General features: G+C 39.9%; 1 protein-coding gene across 7 annotated transcripts in view; it reads left to right on the top strand.

The window, feature by feature from the left end:
- Positions 1-26040, top strand: part of UBR5 (ubiquitin protein ligase E3 component n-recognin 5) — a 122879-nt gene that overhangs the window by 11167 nt on the left and 85672 nt on the right. For 5 of the 7 annotated variants that reach the window (XM_044743867.2, XM_044743864.2, XM_044743870.2 and 2 more), the window contains exon 2: positions 4852-4884. The exons of the other annotated variants lie outside the window; for them this stretch is intronic. In XM_044743867.2, the coding sequence (XP_044599802.1) occupies positions 4852-4884 (33 nt within the window). The remainder of the gene's footprint in view (positions 1-4851; positions 4885-26040) is intronic. 7 annotated transcript variants of the gene reach the window in all.

Here is a 26040-nt window from a genome sequence, read left to right as displayed (position 1 = left end):
CTCACTGGGAAAATTTGAAGTGTGAAGTGCTAGGTTAGCGGGCCCAGGGATTGGCATCAGGAGAAGGTGCCGTGTATTTTTCTTTAAATTTTTCTTTGAAATAATTAGAGACTCACGAGAAGTTGCAAAAGCAGTGCAGAGAGGTCCTGTGTCCCCATAACCCAGCTTCCTCCAATGGTAGCATCTTGATTGGGTTGGGTATTGTCGACATCCTTGTACTGGAGATGGAAAGGGGCATTTTCCCCATGTGCAATTTCAAAAATTTATTTCTCTGTTAAGATAACGTGGATTAGAAGACATAAATTTAAAGAAAGCTTGGTATTCTTGGATGATTTTGAATTGATGATATATGTACTAGGCAGCGTTTAAGTTTTTAGTCAGTCTGTCTTTGAGATGATGGTGAATAGAATATAAATTGGAGTAAGTCAGGGGTGAGGGATTTTTTTTTGGGGTGTATGTGTGTGTGTCTCTGACACTGGCCCTGTGACCAAGAATAAATGATATGACTCTCATTTATAAAATGAAAGAATTGGGTAAGATCATTTAGGTCTTTCGCACTCCAATTTCTCTGCTCTTAGGATTGTGGTAGGGAAAAGGTTTTGTATTGTAAAATGGCTCAGAGGGAGAAAGAACTGTGAGTGTATGGTTGTCTGATTTCTTTTACCTAAATTTTGTTGATGAATGGAAGAAATGAACAAGGAAAGTGGGAAAATAAATTTTACTCTTTTACTCAATTCATTGGGTATTTTGCCAACCTAATTATATGCATCGGGATACAAAGATGATGGCCTCTGTCCTCGTGGATCTTTCAATTTAATGGGGAGGCAGACATGTAAATAAAGAAGTAAGTGCTAATAGATAATTAAGTGACAGGAAAGAAGGATCTGATGAGTAAATGTGCTTACGAAGAGCTTTGAAGACAAGGTGGCAGGGTGTTCTCTTGAGCCTAAGGAATTTTCATTTACAGGCATTGAAGATACTGTTAGCAATCAGGGGTTCATCATAGGTCCCTGCATTTGATATTGATAATGGGAGTTTTAATAATAGTCTAGAACTTTTGTGCTGTATGAGGACAGTTTACATAGAGACTGATTTTTTGTTCCTGTGCTTTTTGTTTGCCAAAGATACTGTCTAGGGATAAGAAGACAAGAAGATAATGGCCCATCAGGATGTGAAAACTGGTTGGTTGCTTCATCCTAATGCTTTGACTTAGTGCTGGAAGAGATGATGTTGGCAGTTGGCAAGCAGGGGAGGGGGGACGCTTGCAGAGCTTGTGTTGGGAGTCTGTTCTCCTTTCTGTTCACTCATTGTGCACAGGCTGGGATTGACCCTGGGGCCACCTTGAATGCTGCCAAGAGAGTGGTGCTATAGCGCAGAGACACTTAAAAATGAGACCAAGTGTCCTGACTCTTTCGTTATTGTCTTTGTTTAAAATACTTAATTTCATATGATGCATTGCCAATAAATATTTAAGATTATTTATGGTTATAGATACTCATGTGATATAAGTGTTTTAGTGGATATAGAATTTTGTATCAGATTCAGTCTTCTGAGACGCCAAGATAAGATGAAATAGTCAAAAATACATTTCTGTGTTCAGATGGAGCTGTTTACTCCTTTGTTTTGTAATACATTTTTGTCTACAGAAGCTTTGTTTTATGATAGTGGCATTCGTTATCAAGTATTATAATTCTTATAGAATTTGGGAATGTTACTGTGTGTCTGAAAGATTTTGCGTACCATAGACAGGCCCTGATGGGGAGAGAGCTCTGAGAACTGGGAAGACATTAGACTCGGCTTTGGGAGGCTTGATCCTTCCATCTCTCTGCCAGTTGTGTCACTGTGGGCAAGTCACTTCCCTGCAGTGAGTCTTAGTTTAACTGTCATTTGTGAGGTGAAGGGGTGTATTTGAGGTCTGAGGGTTCATTTCAGTTTTGAATCTCTGTGACTCTAGGCCTGTAGATACTGTTTCATGAGTTGTATTTGCTGTATGTTGGTCAGCTTTGCCATTTTAAGATTTGATGTTTATTTCCTGCCTCAGACCTGCTCCTCTGCCCTTTTGTACTCGCTCTAGTGGGTATTCAGAAGCAGTGGACCTTCTAAACTCTTAGCACCTTGTTTGTTTAACTGGAGGGGAGCTCTTAAAAACCAGCCCAACTCTTCCTTACTGGGTTTATTTTTTTTAAATTTTAAACTGCTAGGGCTGATATATTTAATCTGACATGAATGTAATACAACTATATTATCTTTTAATTATGCTTTCCGTATAAATTTAATGGGAGAAGTTTCCGTGTGGCAAAAGCCTGTTTGAAATAGTGTGATAAAGCAAAAGCACATTGACGGCACGGCACCACCTCTGGGCTGGGGAGTGGTTGCTCACCTCTGAGTTCCAGTGGGTGGAACTGACTGCTGTCTTCTGGAAGGCTGTTTAGGAGATCCCAGTGCTGCTAGGTGCTCAGTGGGAATTTATCTTCTATTTTCCAGGATACCTATTATCGTTCTGTATGTTAGGCCATCATAATTGATGTTATCTTTGACTTGAGTAGACTGCAAGTCTGCTGGACTTTGACTGCTGAGTAGAAAGTTGTTTTTGAGATTTTCAAAATTTTACACCAAGGAGGATTTTAGGATTTTCATATTTTACAGCTGAGGAAATTGAGGGCTGGAGTGCCCAGATGACTAGTTAAGTGGCACAGACTAGACTCTGCAGTAACTCAGCTTTACTGCTTTTCCTTTTCTTTTTGGAACGGGCATGGAAAGTTACTTGTTTTTATGACACACACATATATATTAATGTATATAAATGCAGTTAAATACTACTATGTGTACACACACAGTGTGTATGTATAATATATATGTGTGTGCCATTAAAAAAGTATCTCATTTAATTCAGCACATTTTGGGGAGCTTCTACATGTCAGTTCTAGTCTTAGGTGTATGGTGGTGGAGCTTAGTGTATGGGAAAGACAGGCCATTACAGGGCAGGGCACTGTGATGAGTACAGTGAAAGAGGAAGGGGCCGGCCCCGGGGGCCGAGTGGTTAAGTTCGTGCACTCCGCTTCAGCGGCTTAGGGTTTCGCTGGTTCGAATCCTGGGTGCGGACATGGCACTGCTCATCAAGCCACGCTGAGGCGGCATCCCACATGCCACAACTAAAAGGACCCACAACTGAAAATACACAACTATGTACTGGGGGGCTTTGGGAGAAAAAGGAAAACTAAAATCTTAAAAAAAAGAAAGAGGAAGTCCAGGATTCTTTCCCAGAGGCACATAGCCCAGGCTTTTGAAGAAGGAAAGCTTACTGGAAGAAGAGATGTTTACGGTACCCCACAGCCCCCTTCTCTGCATGGAGTACGGTCCCAGAGCCCCAGTGGCTGCCTAAAACTGTGTTTAGTACTGAACTCTAGATATACTATGTTTTTCTACAGTAGTTTAATTTATAAATTAGGCACAGTACGAGATTAACAATAACTAGTAATAAAATAGAACAATTATAACAGTATACTATAGTAAGAGCACAGAACTTAGCAACCGCAGCATATGATTTTTTTCTTTTCTTACGTGGAGAGCTTTTACCTTTTCACTTAAAGGAAGCACATTACGGCTTCTCTTTGGCATGTCCGAATTGCCAGCATTTCTGCTCTTGTGCCTTGAAGACATTATTAGGTAAAATAAGGGTTATTCGAACACAAGCACTTCGATACCACGACAGTCATCTGATAACGGAGATGGCTGCAAGGTGACTAATGGGCGGGTAGTGGATACAGCGTGGATACGCTGGACAAAGGGATGATTCACGTCCTGGGCGGGATGGCGATGGAGGGCACGAGATTCCTTCATGCTACTCAGAATGGTGTGCAATTTAAAACTTAGGAATTCTTTATTTCTGGAATTTTCCATTTAATATTTTCAGACTGCCATTGACCACAGGTTACTGAAACTGCAGATAAGGGGAAACTACTGTAAAAGGAGGATCAGGATTCTGAATAGGAGGTAGGCTGAGGGGCTGGTAGGGGAGCTGTATGATGGAGGGCAGGCTGTTGAGGACTGGCAGAGTTTTCTAGGCAGAAGGAACAGCATGTGTGAAGACCCTAACTAAGATGAGAGAGTGCAGTGCATTCGAAGAATTAAAAGAAGCCCAGAGTGCTTGGAGTAACAAGGACATAGGGTTTCAAATCAGTTGAATATTTTTCTTGTAGAAAAGGATACCCTGTGAACTGTCTTCAGTAATGAGCTTGGTATTATCATGATAAACTAAATTTGATGTGCTAGGTCATGTATTGGCTGCGATTGGTTAATTTAGTGCATTGGACTTAAAGTAACTGAACCAGTGCAGTAAAGGGTGTGAATTCCATCTCAGTTTAGGCCAGTTGCTTGATTTCATTGCTACAAATAGCCTCCTTCACCTCCGTCCAGCCAAGATGTTGGTGTTTGCTATTGTTAATGGGGACGAACAAACTTGGATGGATGGTTCAGTTCAAATGCTTCACTGCTGTTGGGAAGACAGTGCAAATCCTCCCATGGGCCGGTAATATCACTGGGATGAATAGAAGATGGAGCATTTGTCTAAGGGATAAAACAGTCTATGGTCTTAACCATATAAAGACGAAAGTTTCATAAGTGATGAAAGAAAATGACGGTGAACTTCTTCCTGGGTTATGGATAATTCCTTTTGATATCTGCTACTGTGTTTCAGTATTTTATATACTTCTATACAAGTATGTTATTATTTTAATAATAGAAAAAGAATAAATCCCTAGGAACGTGTTTTAGTTTATTCTCCTAAAACAAAAACATGAAAAGCATTGTGTAAAGAATACTGATTTAATTTGATTACAATTTTTTCTCTAGAAACTACTTACAGGAAATGCAATTTTCTTTAAGGTATGCTTTTTTCTTTCTTTCTTTCTTTTTCTTTTTTTTGTGAGGAAGATTGGCCCTGAGCTAACATTTGTTGCCAGTCTTCCTACTCTTCTTTTGTTTTTTCCTCCCCAAAGCCCCCAAGTACATAGTTGTGTATCCTAGGTGTGGGTTCTTCTAGTTCTTCTTTGCAGGATGCTGCCTCAGCATAGCTTGGTGAGCGGTGCTAGGTCTTTGCCCAGGATCCGAACTGGCAAACCCTGGGCCACTGAAGTGGAGCATGCGGAATTAACCACTTGGCCACAGGGCTGGCCCCGGAACTATAATTCTTTGTGTAAAACTAATTGAGGGTGATTCTATATTTTTGAAAATTTATTTTGAGTTTTGATGTTGAACAAAGCCCATTAGGATCCAGATGTATGCATTGTTTCTGATTTGAGCTTACAGAATATTTGTTCACAGCCCTGCCCCAAAGAAATGGTGTGTAATGAAAGCCTTTTGGATTTTGGACAGGAATTTCCCATTTCCATTTTACAGTCAGAGTTCACTCAGGGAGAAGACAGCTTGTAAAAATAATTGTGGTAAAATTTAAGCACTTCTTTTCTTTTAGTAAGGTGACCAGAATTTTCATCATAACTTAAATATGAATGAACGTTCTCAGAAAGCCAAAATTCGACTTAAAAGTTTCATTCATTTATTTGTTGTTAGTCAACAGATATTTATTGAGGGCTTGCTTTGGGCCAGATACTTGGGCTGCATTGGGAACAGAAGAGGCAAAAGTCCCTGCCCTTGTGGAGCTTACGTTCTAGTGACATGCTTTATGCTTGTTAATAATTGTGAAACATGTCTTTTGGAAAGTGTGGTTTTTAATTTCCGTTACATCTATTTAAAATGTGTTCTTATTAAAAATTGTGATGAGTTAGAAATGATGGCCAAGCCCACTGAATTAACTGGTCTTTATCATATCCTTAAATGGTTGGTTGCGCAGTATCCTTGAAGTGCTGGGCCACTCTTTAAACTGGCCCTTCCTCCGGGTGAGCCCGTGAGCGCCGACAAGAGAGGGAGAGGTGGCCTCTCTGAAGACGGGCTCCTCGTGGTCTCTGCATTCCTGGGACCTGATGGATGTTAGTACATGTTTGTTATTACATTAATCTGAATTTCAAAAATGAGTAAAATAATTTATTTTAATAAAAGTTAGTTATTGCAACTCTATTCTCATTTTTGGAATAGGAATGAATGAAGTGTTTGGGGTTTTTTTTTGCATGTACTATTCCAATAACATTGAAAGATACCGCAGTACAACTTCATTTGACTCCCCCGCCCCATATTGTATGTAAGTGGCCCTCCTTAAATGGTGATCCTTGACTGTGTGTGTGTGTATTTTTGGTAAGGTTAGTTATTTTTTTCTCTCCAATATTCTACTGTAAACTTTTTCAAACATGCAGAAAAATTGAAAGAATGAAAATGATTTATCTGGTTATTCACCTTCTAGATTCAATATTAGCATTTTGTGAAATTTGCAAAATATACATGTATATATAAATGACTTTGTTAAACCGTTCAGAAGTTGCAGTCACCATAATGCTTTATCTTTTTTTTTTAAGATTGGCAGCTGAGCTAACAACTGTTGCCAGTCTTTTTTTTTTTTCTGCTTTATCTCCCCAACCCCCGCCCCGTACATAGTTGTACATCTTAGTTGCAGGTCCTTCTAGCTGTGGCACGTGGGACGCCGCCTCACCGTGGCCTGACGAGCAGTGCCATGTCCACACCCAGGATCCGAACTGGCGAAACCCTGGGCTGCCACAGTGGAGTGTACAAACTTAACCACTCGGCCATGGGTCCGGCCCCCATAATGCTTTATCTTTAAATACATGTCCTTGCATCTCCTAAGAACTTGGACCTTCTGTGCAACCACCATACCATTATTACACCTTAGAAAATTAACAAGAATTCCGTAATGCCGTCTAATAGCCAGTGTATATTCACTTTTCTCCACTTATCTTCAGAGTGTCTGTAAATAATAGCAGATTTTTCAAACCAGAACTCAATCAGAGTTCACACATTGCATTTGGCTTCATTTGAATTTTGTCACGGAGTCATTTTTGTAAAAATGTTTTTCCAAGGGCCACACTTAGTCATTAAAATATTGAAATTTTTTTATTTGAAAGCACAATTGTGTCATTGTTTTCAATTTCTTTGAACTTTCAATTCGTCTATGTATACAATTTTCATTTGTCAGTGCTATGTGTGTGCGTGTGTTTCTGTTTTTTTTTGAGGAAGACTGGTCGTAAGCTAACATCCGTGCCCGTCTTCCTCTATTTTATGTGGGATGCCTGCCACAGCGTGGCTTGACAAGCGGTGCATAGGTCCGTACCTAGGATCTGAACTGGTGAACCATGGGCCTCTGAAGCAGAACGTGTGCTTAACTGCTGAACTGCTGGGCTGGCCCCTATGTGTGTGTTTTGATGAATTTTCCAGTACTGCTTTTCCTAGACCTCAGGAAATCTTGCCTCTTTTGTAAGATTTGAAGTTTCACTTTGTGTGTATTTTGCATTGGATTACATTGTCTTGTCAGATAACATCCTATAATCAACAGCACCTTGGCTACAAAAGGTGTGGCAGTGATTGGCCAGTGATTGTGCACTTGTTACTTGCAGGGATGGATGGAGACCATTTTAATAAAAGATCAGGGCTGGTGAAGGCCTTGGCCTTGTCAGCTTTTGTTTCCTTATGCAGGTTTTTGACTGCGGGGGTGAGGAGATGAGAACATTCTATCACTCTGCTTCCTGGTGTGATTGACAGGAGACTTGGCCTGTCAGTGTTGTGTTAGTCACTAGAGTATATAGAAGGATGAGGTTTTGTTGATGTTACATAAAGATTGGCTTTTATTTTGAGCAAAGATTTACTATTCAGATGAATCTAAGGTTAAATAGATTTGTAAATAAGAATTTGAAGTAAATGTTTAAGGAAGTTCACAGGTATAGGTAATATAAAGTTTTGTTTTTTAAACTTGGCAAGATATCAAAGGAAGATATCAAAAATGAAGCATAAATGAGGCTTTATTCATATACCAGTGGAACTAGGACCAAAGAAAATGTTGAGGTTTTCTTTCATCATTCTGGTTTTTTGTTGTTGTGTGCACTTACTGGTGTAAAACAGCAGTCATTTATGGTTGTTATTTCTGGGGATTGACAATCCTCAGCTAGGTGGGTCTTATTCTAGGTTCTTATGCGGCTACAGTCAAGTGGTAGGTAGCCAGAGGCATCTAGAAGCCTCAGACAGCAGGGATCTGGAGCAGCTGAGCTTCCTCAGGCATTTCTCCCTCTGGGTGGTCTTTCTGGGTGGTCTCTGCAGCGAGGAGACTTTGAGGTAGCTAGACTTCTTACGAGGCAGCTCAGCGTTTTGAAGGCTTGTGTCCCAAGGAGGAGAGAGCCAGACTGCAGTGGAGTGCCTTTTTATGATAGAGCCTTAAAAATCAGGCAGAGTCAATGCTGCCTCGTTCTTTTCTCAAGAAGCAAGTTATAAGGTCCATATTCAAGGGGGGATGATTAGACTCCACCTCTTGATGGGAGGAGTGTCAAAGAACGTATAGATATTTTTCTAAATCACCGTGACCACTAGAAGAGATTATAAACTAATAGTAAAGTATAATTATTCACAAGGAGATTTGGGTACCATGAAAGTTTTAGAAAAGATTGATACCATGTGTTTGAAAATAGAAACAGTCAAGACTTGACATTTACGGCTCTGGACATAATGCATTTTGTGGAACACAAATGCATATTAATGAACACAATAATTTCACACAGAAGTGTTAACATTGACAGTTCAACAGCTTAACATCACAGAAGTCCCCCAAAAAGCATCCAGGTCAGGATAAAAGGAAAGTTAATATAAATGTTTTTCTTTGACATCACTGGTATTACCTGTACAATCAGGTGGTTGGTTGGGTGCATTTATTTAGAAAATGTGAAACATTTGGTATGTTCTGAGACTTAAAGATTGAAATGTGGGCTAGTGATTAGTTCTTTACCGTGACTGCTCAGACTTGCCAGGTGTTAGTTCCTGTGAAACAGAATTTTCTTTGGACAAGAACTACTCAGCTTCATCATCCATTTGATTAGTCAGTTTTAGGACTTAGTGTTTTCTGTTTCCAGAGATACATCTGCCCTGAAATGTCTATATTTTCCTGTTGAGTCTATTTATTTTAATAATCATTTTCATGCTTACTATGTGCCAAGCATTGTACTAGCTACTGGCTGTGTAGTGGCAGTCAGAAGAAATCTTACAGCCTATTCCAAGAGGAGAATTCCAGAAATCTTTTGGACAGGGTCATTATTGTTGCAATGTATGTGGAGCTTACCAGTATGATTAATATGAAGACGACATCTGTTTGCATGTAAAGTTTGTTAGAAATAGGCCTTATTATTTTATAGCTTTGCCTAAGGTAGTATTTTGATATTATTTGTGATCAATTTTAAAGTGATATTAGTCATGTGTCATTTTTCTTGGTGTTTTGCAGTTTTTATTAAATGGAATATGTGATGAAATTGCAGCATCTTTTGTGTGAATGTGGAAAAGAAAGACCTTGTATTTATTTTGCACATACAGTACCATTTGTTGTTTTGTCTCTTTAAAGAGGCCTTATTGTTGTCATTAGAAAAGGAGGACGTGGGACTGGACAGTTTCTAAGGGCCTTCCCAGGTCTAACCCTCAAAGCTGAGAAGAGAGTGGGGAGAAGTTCTGGCTGGTAAAGATCGTAGGAGGTGTCAGTGAAGTGACAGTTTAAGTTGAATCATGCTTTGGGCTTCTGGCAGCCAAGACAAAAAGCAATGGCTAAAAAATTACACTGCTTATGTTATATCGGAGAGAAACTTTCATAATCATGCTCTGAGGTAAATTTTTAGTGAATCTTTTTTACATTTAAAGATATTAAAAAGCTTAATGGACAGCGAGTTTTATGATTGACATAGAAGTTTTCTTTATGTGACTATATTGAGCACTGGTGCAAACTGAAGTTATGAGTCCTTGTTTTTAAGATTTTATTTTTCCTCTTTCTCCCCAAAGCCCCCCGGTACATAGTTGTGTATTCTTCGTTGTGGGTTCTTCTAGTTGTGGCATGTGGGACGTTGCCTCAGCGTGGTCTGATGAGCAGTGCCATGTCCGCGCCCAGGATTCGAACCAATGAAACACTGGGCCGCCTGCAGTGGAGCGCACGAGCTTAACCACTCGGCCACGGGGCCAGCCCCATGAGTCCTTGCTTTGTGGCGGCCCCTCTTTGGGGACTGAGGAGGGTAACTCTCTGGTTTAGAATTATATAATGTTTAGAGGCTGATCCTGTAAATCATGAGGTTTGCTCACTTTAAACATTAATTTTACTACTCTTACTCCATTTACTATTGTTAGTTAATTAACTACTATTAATGGTTTACTGTTGTTACTTCATGCTATGTATGAAGCACTTTATTTTCCAGACATCTCCTTTAACACCTGGCAGCACTGTTGCGGAGGAACCTTGAGTTGAAGGAGATTCCACATAGTTCCCAGGCTGTGGAGTGATAGGTCTCTGAGTACAGACCCTTCATTAGGAAGTTGCCTGAACAGGCTCTGCTGCTGAGGCTCTTGGGTACTTCTCTGTGAACCGAAGTTTTAAATATTTGTAGATAAAAACAACATGTCATGGTAAAGGACCATGCTCTAGCCTTTAAAAGCAGTAATTAATTATCTTGTGCCTACATGAATACATTTTTTTTATTGCTTTAAAATTTCAATCTCTTTGCAGAGGATGGGATCATCATTGTGTATATTTTCTTCCCTCTTGCCTAGGGTTTGATAGAGGAGAGGGGACCATGTATACAGTGACAGGTAGTCTCGGTGCTCAGTTGAGTGCTGTTGAAAGTAGGACCGTTGTTCATTTCTGAAGCCAGTATGCCAGTACTTATGTGTTAAGCTCTCCTGCACTCCCCATCCTGACATGCTAGAGTGTGAGATGGTGGGCTGGGGGACGCGTTAGAATCATTACCATAGAGACGCTGAATTGTTTCTATCCTTTATGTGTTGTTTGGGTAAGCAGTGTGGTGAACAGTTGATCTCTGGTTTTGGATAATATTCTAATAGCTTTAGTCAGTCTATGCAGTACCTACAGTGTACTAAATACTAATTACTAAATGTGAAAAAAGTTAAGTCAAGATGCTCACTGGGTAGTTGGGAAAATGAATTAGAAATGTAATAAGTACAATAGCAGTATCAGAGACAGCAGTTCAAAGCAGTAAATAATTAACTGCAAAATTGAATAGAATTAATGAGAAGTTCTAGAGGAGTACAAAAGAGGAAGTGCCCACTGGACTGTAGTATCTTCATTATAGTTTTTGTAGATATTTCGGTAGGATAGAGGCAATTCTAAATGTAACTTGGAGAAGTTGAGATAACCAGGATTTAGTAGATGCTGTGGCTTCACGTTCATTTTACAGTGAGTGTGAACTGACAAGTACAGTTTTATCCGTGAGCTTCAGTTATGTCTAGTTGGTATTGTTATATATTAGTCATGAGGTCTATTTCAGATATCTTTCAGTGCCTGTTTTTTAATGGCGTATGATGGTAGATATTTGGATTCACTCTTCGCTGTCTTCATCCAAAGTGGTACTGCCCATCAGTAATAGCAGTTCTGCATCCCCAAATTCCTTTTCGCCAGTTCCCATTTAGCAGTTCCTTTTCTTTCATTCAGTCAGCAGCGGTAATGACAGTACAGTCATGTACTGCATAACGATGTTTCAGTCACTGCTGGAACGCATAGATGACGGTGGTCCCATAAGATTGGTACCATATAGCTAGGTGTGTAGGAGGCTAAACCATCTAGGCACAATGATGAAATCACCTAACAATGTGTTTCTCAGAGTATATTCCTGTTGTTGTTAGGTGACATGACTGTAATAGCAGAAGCAGTTAATATTTTGTGCCAAGCTCTGTACTAAGCACATTATGTGCTACAGTACCCCGTTGGTTTAAATGTGTAAGTAAACTTTACCATGATAGAAGTGAATTTATGGTCTAAATTATTTCTTGGATGTGTTGAGGGACTCAACAGCCCTTTCTGAGTATTTGAAATCAAAATTCTTGATTTAGTGTAAAGGTCAGTCTTTTACATCCTGATTGTTGTGGTTAGAATTTTTCTGGCTTGTCTACTTTATAGACTCTGGTCAAGCCAGTAACTCGAGAAACTGGTAAGAGAGTTTAAGGAAGGAGGATCAAGGACCTTCATAAGCTCAGTGAGCCCTTCCCTTATTTATTTATTTATTTTTAATAGAGATTTTTTGACCCTAGGGTTTTTTTTGTTTTGTTTGTTTGATTTTGGATTTTGCTCTGTTACTTGCTCTTTTCCGTTATCCCCGGCTCTTGGCTTTGTTGATGTCCAGTAATCTTCAGACTATTTAAAGGTGTTTAAAGTTGCACATATACACTTTAAACACAAATAGTACCTTTACTTGGCCATCATTTCGTAGATGTGGCCGCAGTCACTGCTCTGAGGTGTGTTGGACAAGTGAGTCTGTGTACTTTCTGTATCCAAAAAGGCAGGAGGGAGAATGGAAGTTTTTGGTTTTGTTTCTAACTTAGTTCACAGTTTGGGTAACACTTAAAGGAATTTTGGATCTAGTTTTGATAGTTTCAAAGTTTTTTTTTAAAAGCTTGTCTCTATTCTGTCGCTAGTGTGCCGTTTTATTACTTTACTTAGATGAAGGCAAATTGAATTTTTGTCTGTATGTCGTTGTTGGCTAGGCATTTAATTTCTGGTTGGGAATAATTTTTCCTCAAAATGTTGAAGGCATTGCACCATCATCACATTGCTTCTATAGAGTGTTTCTTTTGAAGTGTTCGGTGCTGTTTTGACTCCTGGTTCTTTCTACTTGACCTGCTCCAACCCCACCCCTCCCAAGCTTTTAGGGTCTTCCCTCAGTTGCCGGTGCTGAGAAATTTCATGTTGATATAGGTCCTTTTCTTATTCATTGTAGTTTGGGCCTCAAGCACTTTATAGATCCCTTTATTCTGGAAGCTCATATTCAGTTCTAGGAAATTTTGTTAGATTATTTCTTTAGTACTTTTTTCTCTTATCCATTTTCTCATTTTTCTTTTTTTGGAACTCCTAGTAGTTGGATGCTTGACACCTCTATTGCTACTCTGATTTATTTACCTTTCTCCCTGTTTTCCATCGCTTTGACTTTTTGTTTTATATTACATCGAAGATCTTTTTCTCCTGTTGGGCCAGTTTCCCCAGAGAGGAATCCTGGAAGGTCGGTGTGGCTGCAAGCATTCTGTGGTGGGGGCTAGTGGACTCTTCATTTCAATAGTCAGCTCTCACTGCTTCCAGTGGCCCACACCTGCCTAGCTGGGCATCCCCAGGCTATTATCCTGGTTGGATTTTGTAAGTAGGGAACAGTTCTGTCCGAGTCTGGGAGGGGCAGTCTCCTCTCTGTAGGCTAGGGATCTTAACTGCTTCTTATTCAAAAGTTCAGCAGTCTTCCTGTTTGGGGTTACTCCCAGATTTCGGAGGTACATGGTGCCTCCAATTTCTAAGAGTTGGTCTGTTCATTTCTGGCTTTCCTCCTGCAGACTTGAGGTTTCAGTTTTCCCTGCTGTCTGCCCTCCAGCTTCCAGAAGTTTGTTGGCATCTCTTGCTTAAATGCTCTAGCCTTCTCTCTTTCTCTTTGTCCTTAAAACTTTAAAACTCACGTGTCATTTTAGTGGGTTTGCAGTGGGTAGTGGAGATAAACTTATGTTTAACTACAAGTTCTAGACAAGAAAGTGATTCCTGTTTGCTCTGAATACAGTAACTAGATGTCTTAGTCTGCTCAGGATGCTGTAACAGAATACCATACTGTGTGGCTTAACCAACAGACGTTTACTTCTCTCAGTTCTGGAGGCTGGAAGTCTGAGATCAGGGTGCCATAGTGGTCGGATTTTGGTGCAGCATTGCTTCTTGGCTTGTGGATGATTGCTTCTCCTTGTATCCTCACACGGCAAGAGCAGAGAGGCAGCCAGCTCTCCCCTGTCTCTTACAAGGGCACCAGTCCCATCACAAGGGTTCCGCCCTCATGACCTCCCAAAGGCCCTACCTCCAAATACCATCACACTGGAGATTAGGGTTTCAACATAGGAATTTTGGGGGGACACAGACATTCAGTCTGTAGCACGCAGGATGATGTTTATGATTTTTATGTGATTCTTTCTTTGGCTTGTACGCTTTTCCCGTAATTTCTGCTCCTCTGTCTGTGGTTCTTGGCCATGGCCCTGTGTGCTCTCAGGAGAGGCTTGAAGCTTGCTCTTGGCTTTATAGTAACCCTCCCGTTTTCTTCTGAAAATGAGTATCCCAGGATGTGCTGGTTTAATAATTCAAAATGTATTCAAGCCCAACTCAAAATATAATTTTGGGAGGCTTCCCTTGGTCTTCAGGCGTGGAAAAAGTTCTTTAAAACTTATTGTAATCAGGGCCTATGTTTTCTTTTATTGCCTTTTTTTGACATGTTTTCTTTTTTATTTTCTTCTACGTCTAGTGAGGGGCGGGAAGAAAGGTTTTCTTTTACTTTGCTTTCCCGTTTATTAAGGTTCTCCTCAGAGCATTCATGTTCTTCTGTGCAGCCTTCGTTTTGTGTGATTTCACGTCCACACCACGTAGCCAAGTGGAAGGCTTGCTGATCTGTGTCCCTTGTATCTGCTGTTCTGAGAGCTGCATCTGTCATTGGTCTTTCCTTTTTACTGTTTTGTCATATTGGCTGCCTTTTATTTTGATATTTAGCCTTATTTGAGGGGAGATTTTGATTTCAAAAAGAGTAATTCTTTGATCATAGAAAGGTGGTATATAGTGTGTCTTTTTTATTCATGCACTTATGTTTTGACTAGTAGACTTTCTCTAGCACTGTCCATTTCAGATGACTTGTAAGAAAAGTTACATAATTCCAAATCCTAGAATTATCTTCTTGGCTTCTTGAAGCGTTTTGGAGAACTGTAACTTTTTTAGTCGTCTAAGAGCGGAACTTTTTTTGTTTAATAGATAAATCATTGTAAATGTTTCCACTAGAATATTCCCCCTTTTCTGAGATGATGGATCCCAACCCCCTTCAAGGGCCCTTTTCAAAATCCTGACTCCCCTGAAGCCCTGGCCCTCACTGACTCTTCTAACCCCAAATGAATTCTGCCTTCTCGTAGTAATTTTTGTTTATAGCACTCATCTTGGCACCTGGTTTACTGTTTTATTTTTTGTCTTTCTATGTATATATTTTGTTTTTAAAAGTAGATCGTAAACTACTTAAGATGCATGGATTGAATCAGTGGTTTTCAACTTTCCTTTTTCCTCAGGCTTCCTCAGGGGGAGCTCACGCTGTCTTCTGTAGCTGTGGCTTAGATTAGGGGTGCTGTCCCCCAGTATGTAGCAACCCCCCTCAGGTGCTTCTCTTGTCTCCCCCCTCCCCAGTGTACTTTATAGTACAGTTTATTTCCTGTAATACTTAACACCAGGCATTTATACTCTGGGCATTGAGGAGGTATTTGTTGATTGAATTGGACCCTTGGCAGGTGTGGAGTGATGGCGAGCATGGAGGCCTGGAGAGGTTTTGTCTCGCACTCTCTCTCCCACCCCTTAATTGAGTATGTGTGGGTAAATCGCTTAACCGGTGTAGTCTTCTGTTTTCTCAGTTGGCAAACAAGGGGACTGTTATATCAAGGACGCAATATTAGATGAAAAAAATCTGTATGTGTTTGTTTTCCTGAGATCAAAAAAAAAGTTAAGAACTACTGGATTAAGTACAATTCTGTACTGGTGCCAGTTTCTAAGAAAGCTTTCACAGTCCGTGGTTAATGAGACAAATTTTTTATTTCAGATTGTCTTCTTTTTAAATACGTCTTTCTTTTTATGAAATATTGTTAACAGTAGTTGGTTGTTTTAAATGGAAGTTGCATGTAAAATGGACTAGGGGCAGTGCACCTGGAGTTGGTGAGATCAACTAGGGGACTGTTACAATTATCTAGGAAAGGCATAATCAGATTCTGAAATACAGTGGTAAAAAAGGAGGGGCTGAATATGAGAGATATTTAGGAGACAGACTGAAAAGCATTTATTGCTTACATGCAATGAATGAGCAAGATGAAGGAGTCTAAGCTGGTGATTGGGCCCCTGGCCTGTACAACAGGATGGATGGTGATTCCATTCTCCAAAATGAGGAAGACAAAACAGGAAGGAGTTTTATGTAAAAAATAATGAGATTCGGTGCTGAGGCTAAAAGGTCTGTGAAATATCACAAAAAAAAATAGAAAATAGAATCTGGAGCTCTTGGCTATATTAGGTGTCATTTTCAACACAGGCTGACGTTAAAGCTTCAATGTAGGCAGAAGATAAAGATGAATACTTAGAGGAAAAACATAAAAGATGGGGGGCTGGCTTGGTGGCACAGCAGTTAAGTTCTCACGTTGCGCTTCGGCGGCCCTGGGTTCACCAGTTTGGATCTCGGGTGCAGACCTATACACCGCTAGTCAAGCCATGCCATGGCAAGCGTCCCACATATAAAGTAGAGGAAGATGGGCACAGATGTTAGCTCAGGGCCAGTCTTCCTCAGCAAAAAAGAGGAGGATTGGTGGCAGATGTTAGCTCAGGGCTCATCTTCCTCAAAAACAAAAACATAAAAGATGGTTTAAGATGCAACTCTTTGAAAGAAAATATTTTATTTTAATAAAATTAAGTAGATATTGACCAATACCCATTATATCACTATAGTGGGCAAAGGCTGGGATGGATTATTTCTGTTTGGGTTTTCCTCTCTCCTGTGTGAATTAGGATATTGTCTCTGGTAAAATAAATAAATACCTAGGTTTTAGTTGCTTAACAGAATAGTTTATTTCTCACTTGACCAAAATGGCCTTCAGCTTGACTAAACTTTAGACAGGCTTCTTCAAGACGCTAGATCTCTCACCTAACTTCCTCTAGTACTTTTCCACTAGCTCATCCAAGCCCTTAAGAACTTTCCCTCTTGGGGCTAGCCCGGTGGCACAGCAGTTAAGTTCACACATTCTGCTTCTCAGGGGCCCGGGGTTCACTGGTCCGGATCCCAGATGCGGACGTGGCACCACTCGGCATGCCATGCTGTGGGAGGCGTCCCATATATAAAGTAGAGGAAGATGGGCACGGATGTTAGCTCAGGGCCAGGCTTCCCTCAGCAAAAAAAAGAGGACTGGCAATAGTTAACTCTGGGCTAATCTTCCTCAAAAAGAAAAGAACCTTCCTTCAGTGCAGTTGAGTTTAATCTCTCTTCCCTATCGTAACAGCCTTGAATAAAGACTTGCCTTTGGTTTTAGATCTTTGGATTATGCCTAAAAGAAGGTTTTCTGGGTTAGAGACCCAATGTCAGGAAGCCAGTAGGTGCAGATTTCAAAGAAACCATTTGATACAGCTTTCACTCCCCCCACCCTGAACACCAATGAGCATCCTTTCAGCAGTAAGGAAGATAGTTCGGCAGTTTGATTATAAAGTTCACTCGATTAGTCTGGCTTCATGGAAATAAAGATGCCCAGCAAGGTCTGCTTATTCTGTAGAAGGAAAATGATACTGAAATCCATTGCTGTCTCCTAAAAGTAGATGATTTTGAATCATAGTTAAAGATCTTTTCTTTTTCCACTTAAAGGAATAAAAATACCTGTCCCCATCTTATTTTAATTAAAAAAAATCTGCTGTAGATAGTTTGCATTTTTTAACAATATAATTTTAGACAGAATGGGATTGTTTATGCTGTTTATTTTTTTTTTTGTCCTTGAAGTTGATTAGATAAGAAAATGGGGGGGATCGCTTTTGTTTAGATAAAGAGAAAAGACAGGAAAGGCAGTGTGTCACCACTTTGAGCTCTGCCTCTTGGAGAGGCTGTGCTGGGCACTCTCCAGGGTGCTGGGGTAGAGAGATGAGTAAGACATGGTCTATACCTCAGGGAGCTTAAATCTCAAACCAGTGTCCTGAACGGTGTTCTGTGTGCAGCTTCAGTTTGGAAAACACAAGGCTAAGCATAGTTAAATGGGTTTCTATATTGTAGGGCTTCCAGAGTCTAATAGAGATGTGTGAATTGTGAATTTCTAAGAGGGGCTGTCCTAAGCGTTTCCAAAACCTGAAATAGTGGGGTTATTAATATCTCCTTAAATGGATTAGTAATCTTGTGCCTATTTTAAGCAATCCTTACATGTATTTGTGGTATTTTAGAGTAGTGATTTCCAGACTTAGTTGATAATCAGAATCACTTTGGGGGCTTAGAAAGTTTTTTTAAAATTCTGAGTTGATAATCTATATACGTGGTTTTTAAAATTCAGAAAGTGTACCTTGGCACACAGTGGAAAGTTTCCCTTCCTGCTCTGTTCCCTAGCTGCCTACTTCCTTTCCTTGTAGGTGACTAATGTTATTCCTTCCAGAGAGATTTCATGCATGTGCCATAATTTATTTAGCCAGAATATAAATTACCGAGCCTTGTATTTGGAGATTTCTGATTTAGTAGGTTTGGGTGGGGCCTGGGAATATGTCTTTAAAATGTTCCCTGGACCTTGTGATGATTAGCCAGATTTAGACACTGTTATTTTAGATGGTACACATTACTTTTGCATGTGGCATATTATCATATTCTTAAAACAACTCTGTGAAACAGATATGGTAACCGCCATTTTAGGCAGAGGTGGAAACATGAGAGCAGAAGATGCTAAGTGACCTCCTCAAGGTCCTCTTCCATCTTTTAATGGTGGAGCTGAGACTCAAAACCCAGGGCTTTTTTGGGTATCTAGGTAGGACCAACTGACTCTAATTTTACCTTTTCGTGGCTACAAACAAATGAAAAATTAATACAGCTGTTTATATCCAATTCTTCCTATTTTGCTACAGCATTAAATGTTAGAATATTTTATTGCATTACATGCCAATAGATGTCCAGTGAACAGACTTTCTGTAGTTTGCATTTTAAGGCACTTAACCAGTTAGACTCATGTTATCGGTTTCAGGCACTTAAGCAGGCAACTGCACACTGGGCTTTTATCTGTAATTTTCTTCCTGATGATCTCTCCTTCCTTCTTCCCTTTGTTTCCACCTTCCTTTTGGCCCTTCAGCACATTTCCTAACACCAGATTAAACCACAGAGGAGGGAGGGAGGGAGGGAGAAAGAAGACCGTCTGTCCTCTAAGCAGAGGGGCCTGGGGGAGTCTCCCAGGCCGTAAAGTACTGAGTGATTTTCCTGTCTGATAAACTCTTTCTGGGGATGATTCTCAAAGAGTTTCAGAGATTCCTCATAGTACCCCAGGACCTTTTGAATTAGGGTAGAGCCTCCAGAGGGGTTATTATAGGACAACATTCCTTTGGTGTGTTTTAAAAAACTTAGTCTCATCATATTGAGCATACCGGAACATCTAAAAATCTTAAAAAAAAAAAAAGCCCTATGAAAAGAATAAAAAAGCTGTGAACCCACCATTTTGAGGCAGTGTAGGACTCAGAGCCAAGACATATAAACGTCCATGCATTTGTTCAGTCACACATCTCTTGGCCTACACAGTTACTAAGGATTTATTATGTGTCAGGTGCTGGGGATTTAGAAACTAGTGAGACATGGTTCTTGTCTTCATAGAGTTCGTGAGACGGTGAAGGAGACAAATATTCCGTCAAACAGTAGTTACAGCATAAGAAGTGCTGTGGAGGAAGTGTGCCCCAGGTATCATTGGCATGGAAGGGGAGTTAAGGTTTCCCACAGGTTCTTTCAGCCTCACCTCGAGTGAAGAGTAGCTAGATGTGTAGAAGGCGTGGTGTATATGTATAGTTATTCTAGGCTGAGGGAATAGGTGTGTCCCCCCAAAAAGAGAGAGAGGAGTTTGTAAGGATACTTTAGTTAAAGAATGGTGAGAGTATAGTGATGTTTGGCATGTAGAAGGCTCTGGAAGAGTGAGGAGATGAGATTGGAGGTAGTAGGGGCGAGAAGAGGAGGTAATCTTTCACTCTTTGTGAAATAAAAACCCATGCACAAGACACAGAGAGTTACAGTGCCCCTGGAGACTTCCGGTTCCAAGAATTCCCAGACTTAGCTGTCACTCCCTGGATGCTCAGATTCCTGCCAGATCTCAGGATTCAAATTGGGCTATTTAGTTTGGCAACCAGGTCAAGCCAGAACTTGGTGGATTTGAAGCAGCAATATATATAGCAAGCTATCCAAGGATGACAAGTATAGTTCAGTGATAATGATAATGGCTGCCATTTATTGAGCATCTAAGTGCTTGGCTTTTCCAAGGTACATTACAAAATTACGTTTAATCCTTACAGCAGCACTACCAGACAAGTGGTTTTATCTCCATTTAACAGACCAAGAAACCTTGTCCAAGCTCTAGGAGGTTAAAGTACGCTTGCCCAAGTCTTCAGAGCCAGTTAGCAGTAGGGGTGGAATTGAAGCTAGGTTTGTCTGTCTGACTCCACAGCTTTTTCTTTTCCCTCTCCACCATGCTAGCCCTCACAAGACTGCAGGTGTGGTTCCCGGGGCAGATGGATTGGCAGCTCAGCAATGTAAAACGGCTGTTTCAAAGGCAGTGAAACTGCTGCTTCATCTTTGATGCTAAAGGGCAACGAGAAGCCATCCAGTAGTAGCTCTGGTTTAAAGAAGCTTTCCTGAATCTAATGGCATCACGATCCTTGCTCAGGAATATAATCTCCTCATTGTCTTGTTTCTATGGAAAAATTGCATTTCATTATAGGTATTTTACTTGAGTTTACAGTTCTATGTCAAGGACTGAATAACTCGCCAGATGGCAGTATTTATATTGTGAAGTGCATCAGTTTTCTCCTGAGACATTTGATTTGCATGGAGAGGTAAGATTGGGTTTGTAATGATTTGATACATTATCTGCATTTGGCAGATACTTTAATGAACGATGTTGCAGACAGTCCGAATGTGGATATGACCTAAGGGTGAAGAAGACCAAGAATTTTCTCTTGAAATTTTGGCCTGGATGCTATACTTTTTAGATGGAGCTCTAAAGAAATTTTCTTATCCTGTCTGTTGGCACAGTTTGATTCTTGTATTAATGTATAGTCTTACTGTTAGGGAGTGAAATTAGATGAGACAGAAGAGCTTAAGAAATTGTCAAGAAGAATTAATGGATGAAGGCCATATCTTGTATTTTTTCTACCAAATTTCTTCTTGTCTATTTGGCATGTGTATTTCCCTTTTCCTGTTTTGAATGAAGCTGAAAATAACATTCTTGGTTTGGCTTTAAGGAAAATGACTCATTTTGTTGTGTTTAGCATTTAGTTTCTCAGAGATGTGTTTATCTTTCAAATGGCACAGTAGTTTGGGATTTTGGTCTCCTTTCATTTTATTAGGAAAGATGTTATTTATGACACTATATATATAAGAGTTTCCAACCAGAATATTTTCCAGGTTAGGAGAAGAAATTATTTGTAAGTATAATGTCATTTTTTTCTATGATAGTTTGCAGAGTGTTTCTGTAACGTGAATTTTCTCATCTTAGTCTTATAGAAATCTTTGAACAGTTTCAACTGAAAACCGTTTTAAGGGGAATAGTTACAAGAATTTCCCATTTAAAAAATTTGTATCATTTTATACGTTTATAATATTTATTTAGAAACTTCTTTTCTTTTTGGTCTTGAATGCATCTTGAAGGTGAATGTCCTGTATCATTTATTTAGGGTAAAGTGAACACATTATATAAACTGGCATTTGTCATCTCCGTAAGCATAAAGTATGTATAAGTCCTACGTATAATTGTCATTCAGGAAGCTGACAGATGGATTTTCCCTCTACAAAAGCCATCATTTGTGTAATTTGGGGTCTTTCAAGAGTAAAGTCAGATGTTTGCTACTTGGCATAATTTTTTTTGAGTAGGCAAAAAGTGAGAAAAGTCAGACTGCTATTTTAGAAATTATCAAATCAAATTTAAAGAAATAAAATGTGGTTAAGACTTATGGCTGAGCAAAAATATATTAGGGATCAATGTACAAGCTGAGATTGGAATTATAAAACTGTGATCGTATTCCTCTTCGCCAAGGAAATGTCCTTGTTCAGAGAGTGGGAGGAGTACTTCTGGTATCAGCCTCTCAAACCCAGAGGCCTGCAAGTGCTAGGCAGACAAGGGCGCCTCTAGTCACCAGCTCAGTTACCCAGAGGCCTGCAGGTACTAGGCAGACAAGGGCGCCTCTAGTCACCAGTGCAGTTGTTAGATCTCATTTTTCAAAAGAAGCTAGAAATCTGAAATTCTGCTTGAAATCTTCCAAGTTTAAATGTTAGCCAAGAATTTTTTAAATCTTTAAAAAATTTAAAATGCCGTGTGATTCAATATCATGTGTACATCCGTAGGCGGGTGGTTTGTGACATCTCCTTAAGGCTCCCCCTACCTCCTTCTAGTAGTTGACTGTAGCTTTTGCGTGTAAGTCTTAAAGAGGTTCTTTTGTATCCTTGCCCCTACTGCCACCTACTCCTCAACTGAGAACCACTGGCAAGTGAATGACGGACGGACGCTCACTGTCCTTTTTGGGAGTTTAATACTGTCAGGAGACAGTATTAAATTTTTTAATATGCTTTATGCTACTTCATGCCACTTTGCTGTGCCATTTTATATCTAAAAAGAATCATCCATGGATAAATGATTTATTCAGAGTGCAAGATGCACCAATGGGTTTTAGTATAACGATATGAAAAGTTCGTTGATTGAGTTTCAGATTCTACATTGCAGCCAACTTTTAAGAAACTGTCACTTGTTGAGTTTCAGTGTAATATCAGAGAAAAATATCTACAATGATCAGGAAAGGGTATTAAAATATTCCTGCCCTGTCCAACAAGTTGTCTACATAGGGCCAGCTTTTCTTCATATACTTCAACCAAAACAATATAGTGTGACATAGTGAATGCAGAAGCAGATCTGAGAATCTAGCTATCTTATGTTAAGATTGATAAGAAAGAGGTCCACAAACGTGTAAAACAGTCTCCCATCACAGTTATTTTTCATAATATATAGCTAATTTATGTCAGTATGTAATGGGTTTTTTATTTTTAAAATAAATATTCACAATTTTCTTGGTTTTTACTTTAATATTATAAATATCGTGGATGTAACCCACATAAACAAAAGCTTTTTGGGGTCCTTAATAATTTTTGAGTGTAAAGTGGTCCTGAGATTAAAATGTTTGAGAATCATTAAAATACATTATGAGGGATTGGGAAGGGAGGCTGTTGAGAAGACTCTTAATTTATTTGAGGAGGTGAAAAATTCACATCACATACAGAGATCCTTATGTACTTTTAGAGAAAACCCTTCCATAGGAGATACAAAAAAATAAACTTATGGTCTGCTTTCTCAAAGCCTTGAAATCTTCTGTTTTGTTTCTGGGAACATCTGTAGTTCCTGTTGGGCCGTTACAATATTCTTACTCCTTAGCTCCTTAATGTTAAACCTTGAAGTTTTCTGTAGTCAGCTGTGACAGGAGAAAATTAAGGACAAAATACAGAGTTTTTAGTATAGCTAAATTTATTTTATTCTAGGGTTATGGCCTTCTTACGTTTTTGCTGTGAAAATGGTATAGTGATTCTTTTTTCTCTGTGTGTGCTGTCCAAATAGTTATATCGCCTCTCTCATTTTCCACCCACCTCACTCCTCTTTACTGTTCCGTGAAATCCCGAAGTTGGGGAGCCCATGATCAGGGTTAGGTTCAGATAGAAGCAGTACAAAATGGATTTAAAAAAGTGTATCTGAAAATTGAATGTCTTGAAGTTAAATTTTAGACATACAGTGAGAGTCTTTCATAAGCACAGAGATGAAGACAATCATCCCTAATGTGCTGGTGCTTCTGGCATGGGACAAGGCAACCCTATTCCTTCCAGGCTCTTCCCTGCCATCCTCAGCCCCGTGGGCCAAGGTGGCTCCTAATATTTAAGGCACAACAGAGAGTGGGTAGATAGGGGGAAAGACTTTATCCCTTTACACAAAAGCAGATCCACAGGGCAGCATGAGGAGAAGTCTCAGTTGACCATCTTACACCCAAGACCCCTTAAAGGGGCTCCCCTGTGAGCATGCCTTAGGCGGTTTGCTGTTGACTTTCTCCAGTACTGTGTGGAAAGGGGCTTTGGGTTGGATGCCCTCTGGACTGGATTAATAAGCTTTCTCCAGGCTTTCAGTTTACTGGTAGGGGTGGGGATGTGCCTCCTAGATGTGGCACAAGTAAATGACCATTGCAAAATGCTCTCTGCGACTTTGCCTGAAGCACAGCCTCTTCTCCCAGCGACAGTGGCTGGCAGGTGGGACCACTATGTGATAGCTTGAATGTATTGATGTTAGTGATAATGTGAACACTTGGCATGCAAAGAAGCAGTTCAGAGGTGGCAGTGTACAATATGGTGCAGCAGTTGTATAAAAGAACGCTGTGTGACAGTTAAGGACTGACTGCCCATACTTAGGAAAGTGTATGCTGATGTAGTGGAAAGACCGTGTTCTGTGGTTAGAGGTGGGTTTGGCTCCTATCTCTACCATCTGTCCAGTAATAGGAATATAGTTGTTGCTCCATGTTTATGTGCAATTTCATTGCTTTTTGAGTTTTCTGTTTTAAGATTTAGAGTTTGCTTTTGGAGCAATCCCAGAAGTATTCCTACTGTGTATCTTTTTCTACAAGAAAATAATCTGGACACAGGTTTTTAATGTACTGCACTTGCGTTTTGGCAGTACCTGCCTTCTCTCACATGGATGGCAAGAGGTGGGTTTGAAGACGTTTTCTGTGGGTGTCTATGAAGTTTAGTGTTGGAGGTAACTCCTACTGACTGTTGGCTTTTGTTTTTTTGTATGGATTATTAAACCCTTTACTCCAAAATAAAATTATATGTGTGTAAAAGGTTTATTCCGTGGGTGGATATCTGGAGGTTGGAGTGGGGTCACTTAAAAGGCAGTTTGCTAATGTGATTTTTGGGTAAGTAGTGAGTCATTAAATGTTTCTCTATTTTGGCTGGTCTGCTTATAAGAGTTATATGGGCAGCTATCTGAAAAGAAGTCTGTATATTCACTTCTCTTGCTTGTTCTAAGCTTTAATTTGAGGTGCAAGACCTGGAGAGTTAGTTTTGTTGAGATTAAGATCAGGAACCGTTTCTGCCTCTGAAATGGATTGTATGCAAGTATTATTGTACCTTTTTTACTGTTGGAACTGTATCTAAAGAAGTGAAAGAGTGCAGAAAGACTCGGTAAGTTTTATCTTCTCTTTGTTTAGAGTCTGTGAAGCCACTTGAGACAGAAACCCCAATGGCGAGAATGTAAAGCAGACAGTGCAGGTCCTCCCTAAGGGAGAAGCCGTAGACTTCTGTAGGAAGAAAGTTAGGGCTACCCGGCGAAGTTCATGGAGAAGGAGGCATTCGAGCTGGGCCTGAAAATAAGTGGGAATGAGACCGGAGGAAATGTGTTCGGCACAGATTATGCCATTTTCCACCATGAAAGTGATTGCTGGTAAACCTGGAACATGATGGGTGTAGCTTGTCTTACAGTTGCGGGTATACGGAAACCATCATCTTATAGAACATGGGATGTCAGGGATAGCTTTCTGTCCTGGAGAATTGGAGCCTTTTAGGGATCTAAAGATGCCTAAATTTTTTAGGCTTAGAAATTCAGCTAGAAATCCATCAGTTTTCATTCAGTTTAAGGGTATGTGTGTCTGAACAGGCAGGACTGTTGTGTGGCGGAGCAGGCAGAGAATTATAATACTGGAGAACCTCACTGAGCACTTTTGCCAGTTGAGGATAAGTGAGAAGATGAATTATCTTTGAAATTATTATGTTAAATTTGAGGAAAATGAGACTGAAATTATAGGGGATTTCAAGGGCAGCCATGAAATGTGTTAGCTTTTAGCAGGTACTGTTATACTTTGATTTCTTGTCTATTACCATCAGTTTGCTGTTACTTTACCTTAGTGCTTTAAAAAGAAAATTCCAGCCTCTGGGTCTGTAAAATGTCTGTAGATTTAAAGGAATAAAATAGGTCATTAAATCGGAATATAGAATAAATCTTTGGTCTAGGAGTACCAAGGATTGTCAAAACGTTGTTGCTAACCTATCCATTGTGTGTTACAGCCACCCCACAGAGGCTTTCCTGTCTGTCCCTCAGTGAGATTAAATGCTGAGTTAGGAGGTTATTTTGTAATGTTACGCT

This window comes from Equus asinus, chromosome 12 (genome assembly GCF_041296235.1).
Source record: "Equus asinus isolate D_3611 breed Donkey chromosome 12, EquAss-T2T_v2, whole genome shotgun sequence".
In the NCBI taxonomy this organism is placed as follows: Eukaryota; Metazoa; Chordata; class Mammalia; order Perissodactyla; family Equidae; genus Equus; species Equus asinus.
The sequence above is the reverse complement of the archived record's forward strand: the minus strand, read 5'-3'. Positions and strand labels throughout refer to the sequence as shown.